Raw genomic sequence first — 14,223 nt, forward strand, 5'->3', positions numbered from 1 at the left:
GTGCAATTGGAAAAATTAGGGGCATTGCACTTATAATGAAAATGGGTGTGTGCTTTTCAATGAGAGGTGCATTACAACTGAGTAAATACGGTACAACAGGCATCGCGTTCTGCCTAGCTCACTACGTACGAGCTGCGTGTCATTTTACGAGGCCTTGTGAAGGTGGAAGAAAAAGCAAATGAAAAGTGCCACAAAAGCTGCCAGAAGACACCATATGCGCTGACTATAAAAAGGGAGTAATTTTCTTTTTTATCTACTTCTGTCTCTGTACACAAAGGTAGACAGGTAAATGGGTTGGGCCCTTTGGGAAGGAAAATAAAGAAATATGAAACGAAAGCTGTGTCAACAGTCTCCCACAAGATGCCAAGTTCAACAGAAAGGCATCTCTTTACGACTCAACCATAGCCCTGCATCTGTTGCTATGGGATACTTGGCTGACTCCTATCCTTGTGGCAAGATGTTCTCAAACAACGAGCAAGAACACCGCCCTGACGAGTCATACACAATTTCCTTGCTCCACAAAATTACTGTACCTACACGAATCTAAAGTGCCCTCGATTGTAACCTGCAGCTGATTCTTCACAGCCAGAAATTGAAAATTCAATCTCCTCAATCGCTAACGTGCACCCTGATTTTCCTACAACAAAAAATTTCAGAATTCAACAGCCCTTGCTTGTCCCCTCACCAGACCTTTACCGTTGGAGAGAGAAATAGGGATTTGCTCTAATTGGAAAATGGAAAATTTAGAATCATAAGGTGGCTGAAGAGCAATTTGGATTCCAATGGTGAGAAACTTCAAGTGCTTGCAGCAGCTTTGTGGTGCCCACAGTACGGCAAAGCATGGCTGCATGGCCTTTCAGATTGGAAGGTAGGGTGCAAGACTGGGATTCGGACATCACCTATGGCACTTTTGGTTTCGTTACTTGATTCTAACATGCATCATAATGTCAATTAATTTTCCTGAGATAAACCTGCACGTTAGAATCAAGTAAATAAGGTAAATGTGAATGAAAGCACTAAAACAATTCCTTTCAAAACACAGAGAAAGATTTCAGAGTTCTCAAATCTATTAGTGCAATTCCAACACTTTCCAAGTAGTAAATTGCCAGAATCCCATTATAAAGGGGGAAAAAAAAAGAAAAGAAAATGCAACACAATGTTTGCCTTCTATTGGTGTATGCCTGGGGAACGTATCTAGAGCATGATGATGGAGTTAATTTGTTTAAACAGACTACAGAAAGAGAAAGAGTCACGACAGAAGCTGTGTTGCTTTGTTGAATGCTTTACTGAAGTGGTGCGTGTGTGTGGAGGTTAAAATTGCAGTACACTGTTCAGTGCAGTCACAGGTGCCAAGTAAAGCTGGGAGGAAAGAATTCGCAAAGCGTTTGCAACTGCAGCGCATTTCTATGGTGCAAAATAACAAGCATTTTGATGCTGTCACCACAGCATTTTCTGCTATGTTCTGCGAGAACTCGGGAGCATCTCACTGGTAGCTTTGTGTGCCAGCATACCGAGAATTTAGTATGACAAGGACACTTTTCTACGTGCAACCGAGCTGCCCACGTGTACATATCGCAGTTTGTCCCTTACACATAATACGTGCCAACATTAATGATGTTTTCTATATACAGCCCTTTATACTTCTGAGACAAATATATCTGGCATACAGATGCCTTGAACTGCATAAGAATTGCTATACTATTGGAGCGAAACGGCAGCAATTTTTACAGTAAATAAAAATGCACACGAATCTCCTCAGATGCATGTATTACTGCAGGTTGCAGCTCACTTAATTCCTTTCCTACTGCTATAATAAATGTGTTTACTTTCGGTCCTTTATGTTTTAACATTTTATTTAAAGAAGCAGTAGTTGCAACGTGTAACCTGATAGTATAAGTATATAAGCATATAAGTATAGATAGTATAAGTACTGAGAGAAAAAATATCTTAAATATATAAAATATGCCCTCTGGCTCTTAGTTCCCAACAATTTTAAGTCAGACCATGGAAAAAAAATATCATTATGCAGAGTTGTTGGCATCAATACTAGCCCATGCTATGCAGGAAAGCAGTAGCTTTGCAAATGTGAAAATGAGTAAGTTTCTATTGTGAAGAGAGCATTCATATTTTACTAATGGCAGCAAGCACCTGGTTCGTTTTTTACAGCATTCTTTAGGATTGCAAAGCAATGGGTGTCAGCTCAGTGAGAATGCAGAAACCTCCTCATTCTTGTATATTGCGTTCGATCAGCTTTTCTGTGCAAGAAAGCTGGTCTAGTAAGGGTTCAAATTGCGCTAGAGTCTTGCAAGTGTTTTGTTCAGTTCCTGTACACTACAGTAAGTAGTGTAGAGTGCTTCAGAATAATGTACAGTAATGAATCAGGGCACTGGCATAGGCAATGTTCAAAATATAAGAGATTAGACAGCTAGTCAAGCTTCGGTCGAAGGTTGGCCTGAAATCGACTGTGTGCGCTTGTGAGAGGCAAAAACCCCACACAATGGGAAGTATTGAATGTAATAACTTGTACATCACAAGGGTGACGGATGAAAGCAACCGACAGTGGGAAGAACAGTAGTGTACTTGATATTAGTCCAACAGAATTATCAAAATGATATGCACTCATGAGCATTTACTGTTGATTGAGGCACTGTTAAACCAACTTAGACGACCGATCAGAAGATTAGACAGCCCGACAAAACATTCCGTGCCTTCACTGCAGCTGTTATTTAAATATTATGCTGCTGTGTCAATAAAAATGTGAATTCTCCATCGTTTCATTGAGAAAGTGCCAGTAGCACTGGAGGCTAGTTTCGACAATACCTTCAGTCAAAGCCTTATTCTCCCAGACTCTTGCTTTGCGAAGCACATATATAATCATGAGTATACTCTTGATCAGGAGGCCAGAGGTTAATAGTCAGTAGCTTTTAAGTGCGTGTGAGTATATAAAATAGTGGAACGGAAATTGAGTAGACAGTTCAAATGCGCGCTGCCCACTGGTCGTTTCAGCGTTCGCCCAGTAACTGCTCAGAGTCGCGCGACAGTGCATAAAGGTCAGCTGGGGGAGCCTCGTGAATAGACTACAGCAAGACGAAAGGCAGCGACCGAGGACGCAACAAGCGGGCAATAAAACGGACACTTGCGCGATCACAAAATGGAGAAAGAGCGCGCGCGCGCGCGGGAGAGAAAGGTTTCACAGCAGGCTCTCGCTTCCACAGCACGGCAGTGGAAGCGGGCCCGGCGTCTGCAACCAAGCTCTCCGCCCGTTTTACGCTCGTGGAAACTTCCGACCGAAACTCATGTGCGGTGTGACGTGCTGCGTGCGGATTGCTAGGTGTGTGTGGTTTTAAAAGGGATGGTTAGAAAAAGAAAGCAAGAACCCAATTGCAAGCTGCGCGTATGCCGGCAAATCCAGACTGGGTTCTGCGCGACCTTGAATACCAGACATAATAAAGTACACGCCCCGCAATTACCGCGCGTTCAGGCGAGCCGGCCAAAAATGACCCGGAACGTGCCGGACTGACACGCCAGCGGGTCGATGATTGCGTACAGGCGAGAACACTCGCGTGATGAAAAGAGCCGACGGGCACGGCTGACGGCAATGAAGAAAAAAAATCACCAAAAAAAAGCAAAAACCGACGGCTCTAACAATGTAGAGGCGGGCAGAAACAGCGGATACCCTGGCGACCGCCGAGTTACTAACACGCCACTATTATTGGTCACTGGGACAACAGCTGAGCGCATTTCTACCGCTGGGGACAATTTGCCGCCACGACAGCGCAACCGTGATAATCCGCTCTCGCATTAAATTCGCAGGAGCGCGTACCACGTAGAGCTCGCTAATATTTGACTCGACGCATTTCGGTTGTGCGCGCGCACGGGAGCAAGCGCAATGTGCCGCTACACTGACGCTGCAATGCGGACAAATTGAGTAGACGCGCGCGCGCGGCACACCTCCACGTACTAGCGAGTGCGGCGCGCGTTGTAGTTATGTATTACACGAACGCGCTTACAAAAAAAAAAAAAAAATGCGCACACCTTCCGAGAGTGCATTCGCTCCTTGCATGGTCAGGTGCATTTCCACTGGGCCCATTCACGCGTTCGGACGCTTTCCAAAGCACGCAAAGGCACCGTGCGACCACGCGCCGTCTCCGATATCCGAAACCCCCGTCCGAAACAATGCGCTGGCAGGACGTGTCCCACCGAATCGCTCGAACGGATGCGACGTCTCAACTGACGCTACCCTCCCAGCGCACCCTACGATGCCGAAGGACGCCCGCAATTTATCCGGACAATGATCATCTTTGCTGCACAGAACGTTCGTGTCGAACTTGCTGAGCGAAAATTAAACGTGCAATGATGCGCGAGAAATTAAAAAAGCGCACGATCGACGACACCTGTAAGGACGGAACAAAGAGTACGAAAGGCAGGTTTGGCCGTGATTCAACGGCACCCGCTTCAGCGAAAAGCGAAATTAAGCGCAGTGAAACAAAATAACAAAGAAGTAATACAGAAAAACGGAACCACAGTGCATTGCTGCCGCGATCAGCTGCGGCGCGCCGACGATGGGTAGTCTAAGGGGGGGGGGGGAAATTAAAGAAAAAAGCAGCAACGCACTGTGCATGAAGGTAAACAGGATCACGGCTTGCTTACCTCATAATTCGTCTCTCAGCTGATCATGAAGAAGATAAAAGTTATGTAGCGTCGTTTCCAAACAGAAACTGAGGAATTACAACAAAGAAAACTAAAGAGTCAACACAACCGACGCACACTGGCTGGCTGGTCGGGAGCTCTAAAAGCAAGCTGGCCAGCAACACACCAAGAACCTCAGGGGCACCTGGCGACAAGAACTGATAAGAGCAAGTCTTGATCTTTTAAGGCTGCTGCTATTCTCAAAACTGCTGCACTTAAAGCACCTAAAATAAGTATCAAACAATTCTACAGTGTATTCAGATGCGTGAAAGCGCGAGTACACTACTGGAGCGATTTGCGAGCAGCAGGTGGCGGAGAGAGAAAAACATGGCGGCGCGCGCCAGTCTTTGGTTCTGATCGCTGCCAACTTTTATCTGTAAGCCGCGCGGGCTCGCGAAATTTGGGATGACAGTTCGCGATATTGCCAACACATCACCATGGACGTCACTAGCCGACAATCAGAGGTATCTGAGTTCTGTTTCAACACTTATTTTGTTTTTTCATCGCGCAGTTAACCCCAGCTGTGCCGCCTTTTCGAGCAAAGTTGGCTCTATAATGAAACTTTCTTTTCGCTCGTCTCTCTTCAGATCCTCGGGCAATTGGAGAAGATGCGCAAGGAGATTGCCAGAAAGGAACGCAAGTTGCAGGTTAGTTATTTGCCTGTGTCTTCGTTTGAGTTTGTCTCGGCAAACTTGATCTTTACTCCGACGCATGGTGACATGCTTTCATGCCGGTGCCTTCCTTTCTTTCATCTTCTCGGCGCCAACAGAAACTGAAGCGTCTGTCTGCTCGGAAGAGAAGTTACGACAGCGCCGAAAACAGCACCATCGCGGTACAAGACACTCGATTGCTGGCTTCTCTTGGCGTTCGGTCACCTCAACGACCGCTTGAAACGACGCTTTCGCAAAGTGAAATTTGCCAGTCGAAGCCGCTCCGGAGAATAGATTCGCAAAAAAAACCCATTCATTTACAGGAAACAGAAGTTGATTTGTGGGAAACAGACGAAAGTGCCTGTGAACGCCGTTCGCACGTCGATCGGACGCGAACCGAGATCGGTGAACGCGAAGCGGCTGCCAGCGCCCAAGATGGTGAAGTTCAGCTATGCGGTGCGTCGGCATATGGAAGAGCTTCGCCGTCGGACGCGCTTCCCGGGCCATCAAAGGAGGAACAGAAACACCTGTCGAGAGACGATGACTGCCGATATTCAAGCGTCGAGAGATCGCCTGCTGAAAGAAGCCGTGATTCTCGAGTACAACTCACCTCGCACTTCTCGCCATATCTCGTGAGCCCTGTCCACAGTGCACATACTTCGGTCACCGAAGCAAGCGTAGATCCTATATCTGCAGGGTGTAGTCCGGGGAAGGAATTGTGTTCAGCAACCAGTCTTAACATCTCGAAACGCGAAGACGTGGCAGTGCTTAGTGCAGCTGAGTGTTTTCCTGCTGCTTCTGGGCCTAGCAATCTACAACGTGGAGTCAACCAACATGGAAACCAATCAGTGGGTCTATTTCAACAAAAGGAAGAAGATGGCAAGCACACTGCAAGGTCGTCTCATATCGGCATTATTGGAGGTGGAAGAAGCTCCAAACAGTCATGTGTGACCTCTGCTTATGTAGCCATGCCAAATGTGCAATGCCACGAAAAACAATCAATTGTTCAGAATGATGTCCAGTTGCTGCCCGTTCCAGACAGAGAGAACTTGCATGACGAGCATGTGGATAACTCCCAGAAGGAGATGTTTGAAGAGCAGGAGGTATATCTGGACAGCCAAGACAACAGAGACACCATCACAGTTACTGAAGAGTCTGCAACTGAGAGCACCGAAATGAGAGAGCCTCAGTGGCAAACAACCGAAACTTCAGATTCTCTCAGTTCCAAGTCATGGTCTCCCAAGCGCAAGAGGCGGCGGACAATGTGCAAGCCAACGGCACTATCGGCCGCTGCAGACACAAAAAGCTACAATTTCAGACAAAGAAGGCTTTCTCACAGCCCTTCTGTAGTAAGACCGATGAGCAGAGAGGCCAAGAATGTCTTGGGCGCTTTTCAAAGGCTCATTCAACAGGCACGTCAGCTACCCGTCTCTACATTTCAGCTGCAGTTTGAGAAGCTGGGCTTGCATCAATATTGGGATGCGAAGGGCATGTCTGGCTATCAAGCAAATCTCCAGAGGCTTGAAAATGGGTTTTGTGGTAGCTTGTTGTCAGAGGACTGTTGTGATGAGACGGCTGTTTGCACAGATGCAGAACAGGTCAAGGGACACATGAATACTGATAGCCCTTCTGTGCTCCAGACACCAACATCCTCTAGGAGGTTAGAATCAGCTTCCGTAGCTCTGTCGGTCTTGCCAAACAAGAGGAATGAAATGCCACAGAACGCAACAGACTGTGAAAAACGAGAGACCCGACGTAGTCGCCGCCAGAAAGGACAATCTTCTGTTTCTTCGGGCTCTGCTCAACTGGGAAGTATCGCAACCTCCACTGTGGCTCCTGGTGGCCGGTCCAGCAGAAAGGGGAGGTCGATGCCTGGTATTGTTGTGCGCAGTGTCAGCAACATGACTGATGACTGTAGTCGAGCCACTGATGCGGAGCCGAAAGAATCTCCTCCAGTTTGTGAGCACACAACACCTAATGTGCAACTGCCGGAAGTAGCTCGGTTCCCAGGTGGCAGAACTGCAAGCCGTACTGTGGATCAGTGTTTTAGAAAACAGTGTGAAAAACTTGAGACACCAGTGTCTTCGACAATTGTCTGTGAAGTTGCAGCTTTACCCGAGGAGGTTGAACAAAGCTCGATGCGCGTACACACAAGTCGGGAAGTGTCAGGTGTAAGTGTTAGCACAGCTATCGACGCCAGTGAAATTACTTCTGTTGAAGTTCAGAAGCACACGGTAGTGGAAATGTGTTTGCATGACGTCGGCAGCGCTTCCAGAAGCCTAATTACTAGTCCACAAGAGCACGGAAATCATGTGCACCTTGTAGACACGCAAAATAGTTGTAGAACTACAAGGAAAGTGTTTACTGCTTTAACATGTGCGCTTGATGGCAAAGACAAGTGTCCTTCACAAGAACTTGACAGAAATGGTCGGCAACTAGAGAACATAAGGCGCACAATGTCGTCCACACGGAGTGATGTTTGCGAACCAGTCAATGGGCAAGGTTCAGAGTGTAGCGACGGCGAGGATGCTTTGGCAGCAGCAAGTCCAGCGCAAAGCAACCTGTTCACTCAGAGTGAAGAAAGTGACAGTGCTGGAGGTGAAATCAACGAGTTTGTCACCACTGTCTTAGCACAGCTTAATCCACGGATGAGTGGTGCTGCAGACCACAGGTCTGTGGATCAGCCGCAGGACAGCCAGGCTAGCCAGAGTGACAGTGTGACTCCTGGTAAGTGTTGGCTTTTCGAGATCATCAATCATCCATTTTAGCAGGCCATTTAGCCGTTGTTGTTAAGAGCACCTTTCATAAATGACAATATCATGTAAATACTGGGGAAGTGGTGCCAGTACTTTGTGAATATGGGGCCAGTTCTTAGTGATGTGAATTATCTGGCAGTGATTCCTCGGCGTCTGCACTGCTCAGCATCTTGCGCTGAGCTGTGCTTGCAGCGATTGTTTTGTGCAGCGTTCATTTACATGTCAACTGTGTAATATGTCAAACGTCAAAGCAACCTTTTGTTAGCTATGAAATTATGCATATAAAGTCATTGTTAATTGTTGTGACCTGTATTTGCACTCCTGTAATAGCACTTTATTGAGGATAACAGTGGACATAAATAAACAATTGCTAATAAAGAAGCACTCAAACATTCGAAGTTATTCAAACATAAAGAAAAATGCATTGCCAGGTGTTCTTTTTTTTCTTTTTCTTTTGTTTTTTACGGAAATGCTTATTGATGCTTCATTTTTGCACCACTATGTTGACATTGCTTGTGGTAATGTGCTTTCTCTATACCGCCTCTTTTGTACTCGCAAAGGACGACAGAGTGCGGACACAGCGTCGTTGACAGCATGGAAATCCTGCACTAATACACAGTCAACGTGTGGTTTGTTGTCCTTAAATGATTTAGGCCCAATTCGCAACTTCCTTTCCTTGTGATCACTTGCTAACCTTTTATGAACATCTTAGCACCTCTTTACTGTGAAGTGCTGGTGGAGGAAGCAAGTCTATTCTGAAAGCTCTCTGCATCCATCCTCCCAAAAGCACTGCTTTCTTAACATTTTACCTACCGTAGATTAGCTAGGCAAGTCCACATTTTGCACCCCAGCTACCATGGAGGAGCTGGGCTAGTCCACAATAAAAATAGCTAATGTATCTTACCAAAGACAATGTGAGTGTGAGATTGACATTGATGGAACAACTAACGAGGTATGATGTCAATGGCATAATAACGACGGTGTGATGAGAGTCAGACGACAAAGCTCAAATAATGATTGTGCAATGACCATGACGGCTTTACAACTCCAAACACATACCTAGTGGCCCAAGCTATGAGACAACTTGGATCACTGGGTTGGAGTACATGCCATGACGATAACAGCATTACGTCAGTCGACCATGGAGCTGGAATGATGACGATCAAATGACCACGACAGCATCACTATGCAGGTGTGACAATGAATGCACGATGGCAACATCATGATGAATGTCAGATGACAAAGCTGGAATGATGGCAATGCAACGAGCACAACAGCATCATGGCCACGAGCCTATACCTAGTGGCCCAACATATCAGACATCTTAGGGGTTGGGGCAGAAGACGTGATGACGACACCCTGACGTGAGTCAGATATCACGAAGTTAGAATGGTGATGGAACGACCACGACAGCATCACGACTAGGAGCGCATATTAAATGGCCAAAGCAGGCAGTGAACTTGAGCCAGTGTAAGAGATTAGACAGACAGACAGACAGGCACGCATGCACTAAAGAGGCTTAGATGGGCTAGTTGGTTGCTGGCGTGATGAAACATGGTTAAATCAGTGCGTGTAAGGACAGGACAAAGAAAGAATCTACGGAGGACTATCGCCGATGTTCTCCGTGAATTCTTTCTTTGTTTTGTCCTTACACGCAACGCTTTAGCCATGTTTCGTCTAGAGAGACAGAGAGGCTCAAAACAGCTAAAGTAGGCAAAGAATGCTAATCGCATTAAAATGACATTGTCATCGTCATTTGGTAAAGGCCATACAGAATGAGACTGCACTAAGTAATGGCTTTCTACATGTCTAAATGTGATGTCACGTAGCTATCAGCTGTGTCACAACCCTCACAGTGCAGAGAAGACGCATTTTGAATGTTCAATTTTATTATTATTATTATTATTATTATTATTATTATTATTAGCTGAAGAAGATTAATTTAAGCACTTCACTGAAGCCAACTTTCTTTAGGAATAAAAAAAAAATGTGTTTTTCATACAAATATGTCATTCTGAATATACATCTGGCAAATTACTTATGTAATAATGCTGGACTATCTAGCATTAAAAAAGAACGGTATTTTGGAATCTGCTTTCGAAAATAATTTGGGAGGTAAAGTCTTAATAAGGGCCTTGACAGGGTTCTCCAACAATCCTCAGTTTGTCATTGTAACTGGGGGTGGAGGGGCCAGTATGATTGCAGATAAAAAGAAATTGGGCTTTCAGCACACATTTTAACATGAAATTTAAATTTTGAAATCACTACCTTTAAGCCCCTCCTACTGACAGCAAATGCCATTTTGGCATGTGTTGCGGGAAGTCGGGAACTGTGGGGCTGCTGTGTTGACTGCTTTGGAACAGTCGGCAACCACGTCGGACATCTCCCTCTGCACATTCTGGAACCCAATGTGGCAGCAGGGACATTACTGGTCAATACTGGCCACAATTTTTTTCACTTGCACGATGAAAGGAGCACGAACCAGAAAACACTTGTACAAACTAGCTCGAGCTGACCACCGAGCTGCACATCCAAAAATAAAGACGCATTGAGAACATGACATATTTCTCATTGCCACAATTGTTTCTGGCGCTTGCAATACAAAAAGGCATGTTTTTTTTTTAGATTGGCTTCCTTTACTTTGAGGGAGCCATAACTGGGGGTGTGAATCATTTTGTCAGCGTTTAGTGCTGTCAGACTGCTATACACTTCAAGTCTGATAATAAAAAATAAAAAATTTTCTACCACATCGAATGTACTCAAATATTGCCAGTTTGCTGTGGACGTAACATGCAGTGAACTAGTTTGCAGTGCAGAAATCAAGACTGAAAATCAGTTTTCATGGTCCCTAACAAACGTATACCATGCATCTGGGCTCGAAGGCACCTGTCATAAGTTTGATTTAAATGCATTTCAATGATAAAGTATAAGAAGTTGGTCAAATATCTTTTACCTCGAAGTGCTAATATACACATGGGTGGTTGCCTTCTTACAGCCTGGCTTACTTAAAACAAAAGATTGAACAGATAACTGAAAGTTGGCAAAGTTGGCAGGGATTCACGTTACTGAAAGGCAGGCATGCAAGCATGGACAAGAGTAAGAATAAAAAGAACTGCACGAATGCAGCATTTGCGTTTTCCAATTCGTTCCTATGTGTACCCATGTTTGTGCACCTGACTTTTAGTGGCTAGCACAAAATGTGACATGATCTGGCAACACCACCATGCTTATTGCCTTGTGAAAGGCCATTCCTTTCATACCACACTCGGGTCTCACCGCTGTCCAGCAACAGGCGACAGCATGTACTACCTCCGCAGGCAAACATTACATGGGAGAGCGATGAGGTAAAGTGCTTGTACAGGAAATGTTGCATGGAAGTGGCTTTCGGGCTAACTTCCGTAATGGTGAAGCACTCGCTAAGGGCACAACTCACTGAGTAACCAAGGGCACCTTAGTGAGGAAGCTTTCAGGATCGATGTAAGGTGTGTTAACTGCAATGAAAACTTTCTCACTGGGGTGGGGAAGGCTTCAGAATTTGTGCCTTAATGCAAGTTTTTCATGTCCCTTAAGTCCCTCATCTTATTGCCCATCGGTCACACACCTTGCATCGACCTGTTACCAAATACAGACTTGGATACTTTGATAATTATCCACTTTTCATTTTGCATGTTTTAGCGAAATTCTGTTGGTTAAGTTATTCATGTTTAGAGGGCAGCACTGTCTGAGAAGGTCTGACTTAATTGAGTTTGTGTACGAGGCACCATTGTGGGCCACTGATGGATAGGAATATATATGGGCTTTCAGCTGCCTGTTTCCACTGTCAAAATTAGTGTTATGTATTGTGTGCATATAGAGTTTTACCCAATGTATTTGCAAAAAGACGGTGTAAGTAAACCTCTTATCTGTGTATTGCCTCATTGCTGCAGACAATATAGACCTACCTGAAAGTCTGACTCCAGAACTGGCCGGTACTCCAAGGCACTTGTCACCATCGCATGGACACCAAGGTCTGCTTACAGAAGCTGAAAAAGGAGGACTGGATAGCAAAGAAGAAGGTCTTGGCCATGTTGCGGACAACACCAAGAATGCTGATTTCTTGTCTCCTTTACACGCTGCCAGCAAGGCATCGAATCTTCCTTCGGGCTTTGCACAACTTGCTTCTAGTACCTGTGCACCATCATCTGGCCTTTCTGGAAAAAAAGGAATAGGCAGTGGCACAGAAACTACAGACTTACATTCTCATCGCTCGCCCATTTTGTCTGCAGCTGAAGCAAGAAAGGCAGAAGAACACACTGCCACTTGCCTGCCTGGTGCTGTTTCAAGGTGTGTTGCCAAGAAGCTCTTTGCTGATGCCTCAGTTGGCAAGAAAGCTTCAGCCTCTAATGCAGACTTGTCGGCGCTGTTGGACCCGCAAGTACTGGAAGGCATGTTCGACGAGTGGTCAGAAGATCTCGACAGCGCCGCTAGGCCTGTCAATGCAGCAGACACCGACGACAGTGGAAGCAGGAGTCAGAGTTGTGCCATTGCCGTCCAAAAAGAACACTTGGTTAACGAAGCGTCAGCAGCTGCTGGCGGCTGCAGAAACAGCAGTGCACGCCACACACCAGTCCAGATAACAAGCAGTGAACTTGGCAGGTGGCGGACAGCAGACGTGTTGCCACAGAGCTTGCAGATACATCAGTCAGGCAATGAATGCAGTGCTGACAGGGAACACACTGATGGCCAAAACCACAGCCAGGGAACAGAGGACGCAGAGGAAGCGGAATGTGGCTCCCCAGATCCTGCACTTAGGGATAGCATTGAGGCAGATAGGAAGTTGCCATCAGAAGACCAGTGTTCTCAGTGTGTTTCAAACTCTCTCGAAGCTCTTTCAGGCATGTCAAGGTTTTCAGATGAAGTGGAAGAGAGGGGCGCAGTGCCAAGTCCCGAAGACAACCAGCAGCTTGGCTGTGGACACCTGAGCTCACCTGTGCGGTCTGATGGCAAGTACGAAGGTTTGGGTGAGGAAGACCATGATGGAGCGGGATGGAACAACACAGGTGTTGCATACGAAGGACCGGGCCAAGTCACTACCTGTCACCGTGGTTCCTTGCTTGGCACGTGCAATCCCCTCCTGCTCTTCTGTGAACTGAAGGTATGTACTGCTATTAACAAATTGAAAAAAGCCAGCGGTAAACATGAAAACAAGTTGAAGTAAATAATGCGACAGGTTAGAACTATCAACTAAAATTTATTACGGAAGAAAAACAAATGTATTCTCCAGCAAGCCTTCCAGCGCATGCACAAGCAATTATTGCAGGAGATGCATCACCGTCTTGTTACCATTACAGTCCACTGCTAAGGAAACTCATCTCATTATCAGTGAGGCTCAGGAAAGTATCACTGACACAAGTGTTCTGCCAAATTACAACTTGGAACTGCTCCATATATCACATAAACTTGAGGCAGTGGTAATGGTATTAAAAGAAACTCAAGTTCTATGTGCCAAAACCAAGATGTGATTACAAAGAGACTCCCGATTAATTTTGATAACCTAAGCTTTTTTAATATGCACCTAAATCCAAGTACGCAAGCATATTTTGCTTTTTGCCCCCTTTCAAATGTGGCCGCACAGCCGGGATTCAAGCTGCAACCCCAAGCTTAACAACACTATACCATAGCCACAGGGTTACCATGGCAGGTATGGTCATGGTGTCACAAATCTCTAACGGGCACATGACTCAACCTGTTGCAGTGCTCGTAAGCCACACAGTGTCCATTTCACCACAAGTTGGGCGCACACTGCATTGGATATTTTAAAGCGACAGCGCTAACGGCCCTGTGGCAGATGCTAGTGGCAGATTGTAATTTGAATAGATACAAGAAAACAATTCTGTTACGCAGAAACTCAAACACAAACTCGTTTTAACGCTATAGTGTTTTCCAGCTGCCGTTTGAGGTCAGTCTTAGTAGGAGTGGTGCGGCCTGCTCGGTTCCTCGCAACACCATCAAAGAAGAAAGACAAAGCTCGCCTTTGTGCATAATGCTTGCTGCCAGCATTTCCAGAAATACATTACGGTTACATAAGCTGAAGTTGCTGGGAAGCGTCAGAAGCAGTCAGGGATTTTTTTAATGCTATAGTGTTCTAC

General features: G+C 45.7%; 2 protein-coding genes across 5 annotated transcripts in view; one reads left to right on the forward strand and one right to left on the reverse strand.

The window, feature by feature from the left end:
* Positions 1-4,798, reverse strand: part of LOC142590589 (monocarboxylate transporter 12-like) — a 71,190-nt gene extending 66,392 nt beyond the window's left edge. For 2 of the 3 annotated variants that reach the window (XM_075702899.1, XM_075702898.1), the window contains exon 1: positions 4,651-4,798. The gene's annotated coding sequence lies outside the window, so the exon portion shown is untranslated. The remainder of the gene's footprint in view (positions 1-4,650) is intronic. The other variant, XM_075702896.1, reaches the window with a different exon arrangement.
* A 189-nt stretch (positions 4,799-4,987) lies between these two features.
* LOC142590588 (uncharacterized) overlaps positions 4,988-14,223 on the forward strand; it is a 34,655-nt gene continuing 25,419 nt past the window's right edge. For both annotated transcript variants that reach the window (XM_075702894.1, XM_075702895.1), the window contains exons 1-4: positions 4,988-5,153; positions 5,277-5,336; positions 5,459-8,066; positions 12,022-13,229. In XM_075702894.1, the coding sequence (XP_075559009.1) occupies positions 5,127-5,153; positions 5,277-5,336; positions 5,459-8,066; positions 12,022-13,229 (3,903 nt within the window). In that variant the 5' untranslated portion in view covers positions 4,988-5,126. The remainder of the gene's footprint in view (positions 5,154-5,276; positions 5,337-5,458; positions 8,067-12,021; positions 13,230-14,223) is intronic.

This window comes from Dermacentor variabilis, chromosome 8 (genome assembly GCF_050947875.1).
Source record: "Dermacentor variabilis isolate Ectoservices chromosome 8, ASM5094787v1, whole genome shotgun sequence".
NCBI classification, from domain to species: Eukaryota; Metazoa; Arthropoda; class Arachnida; order Ixodida; family Ixodidae; genus Dermacentor; species Dermacentor variabilis.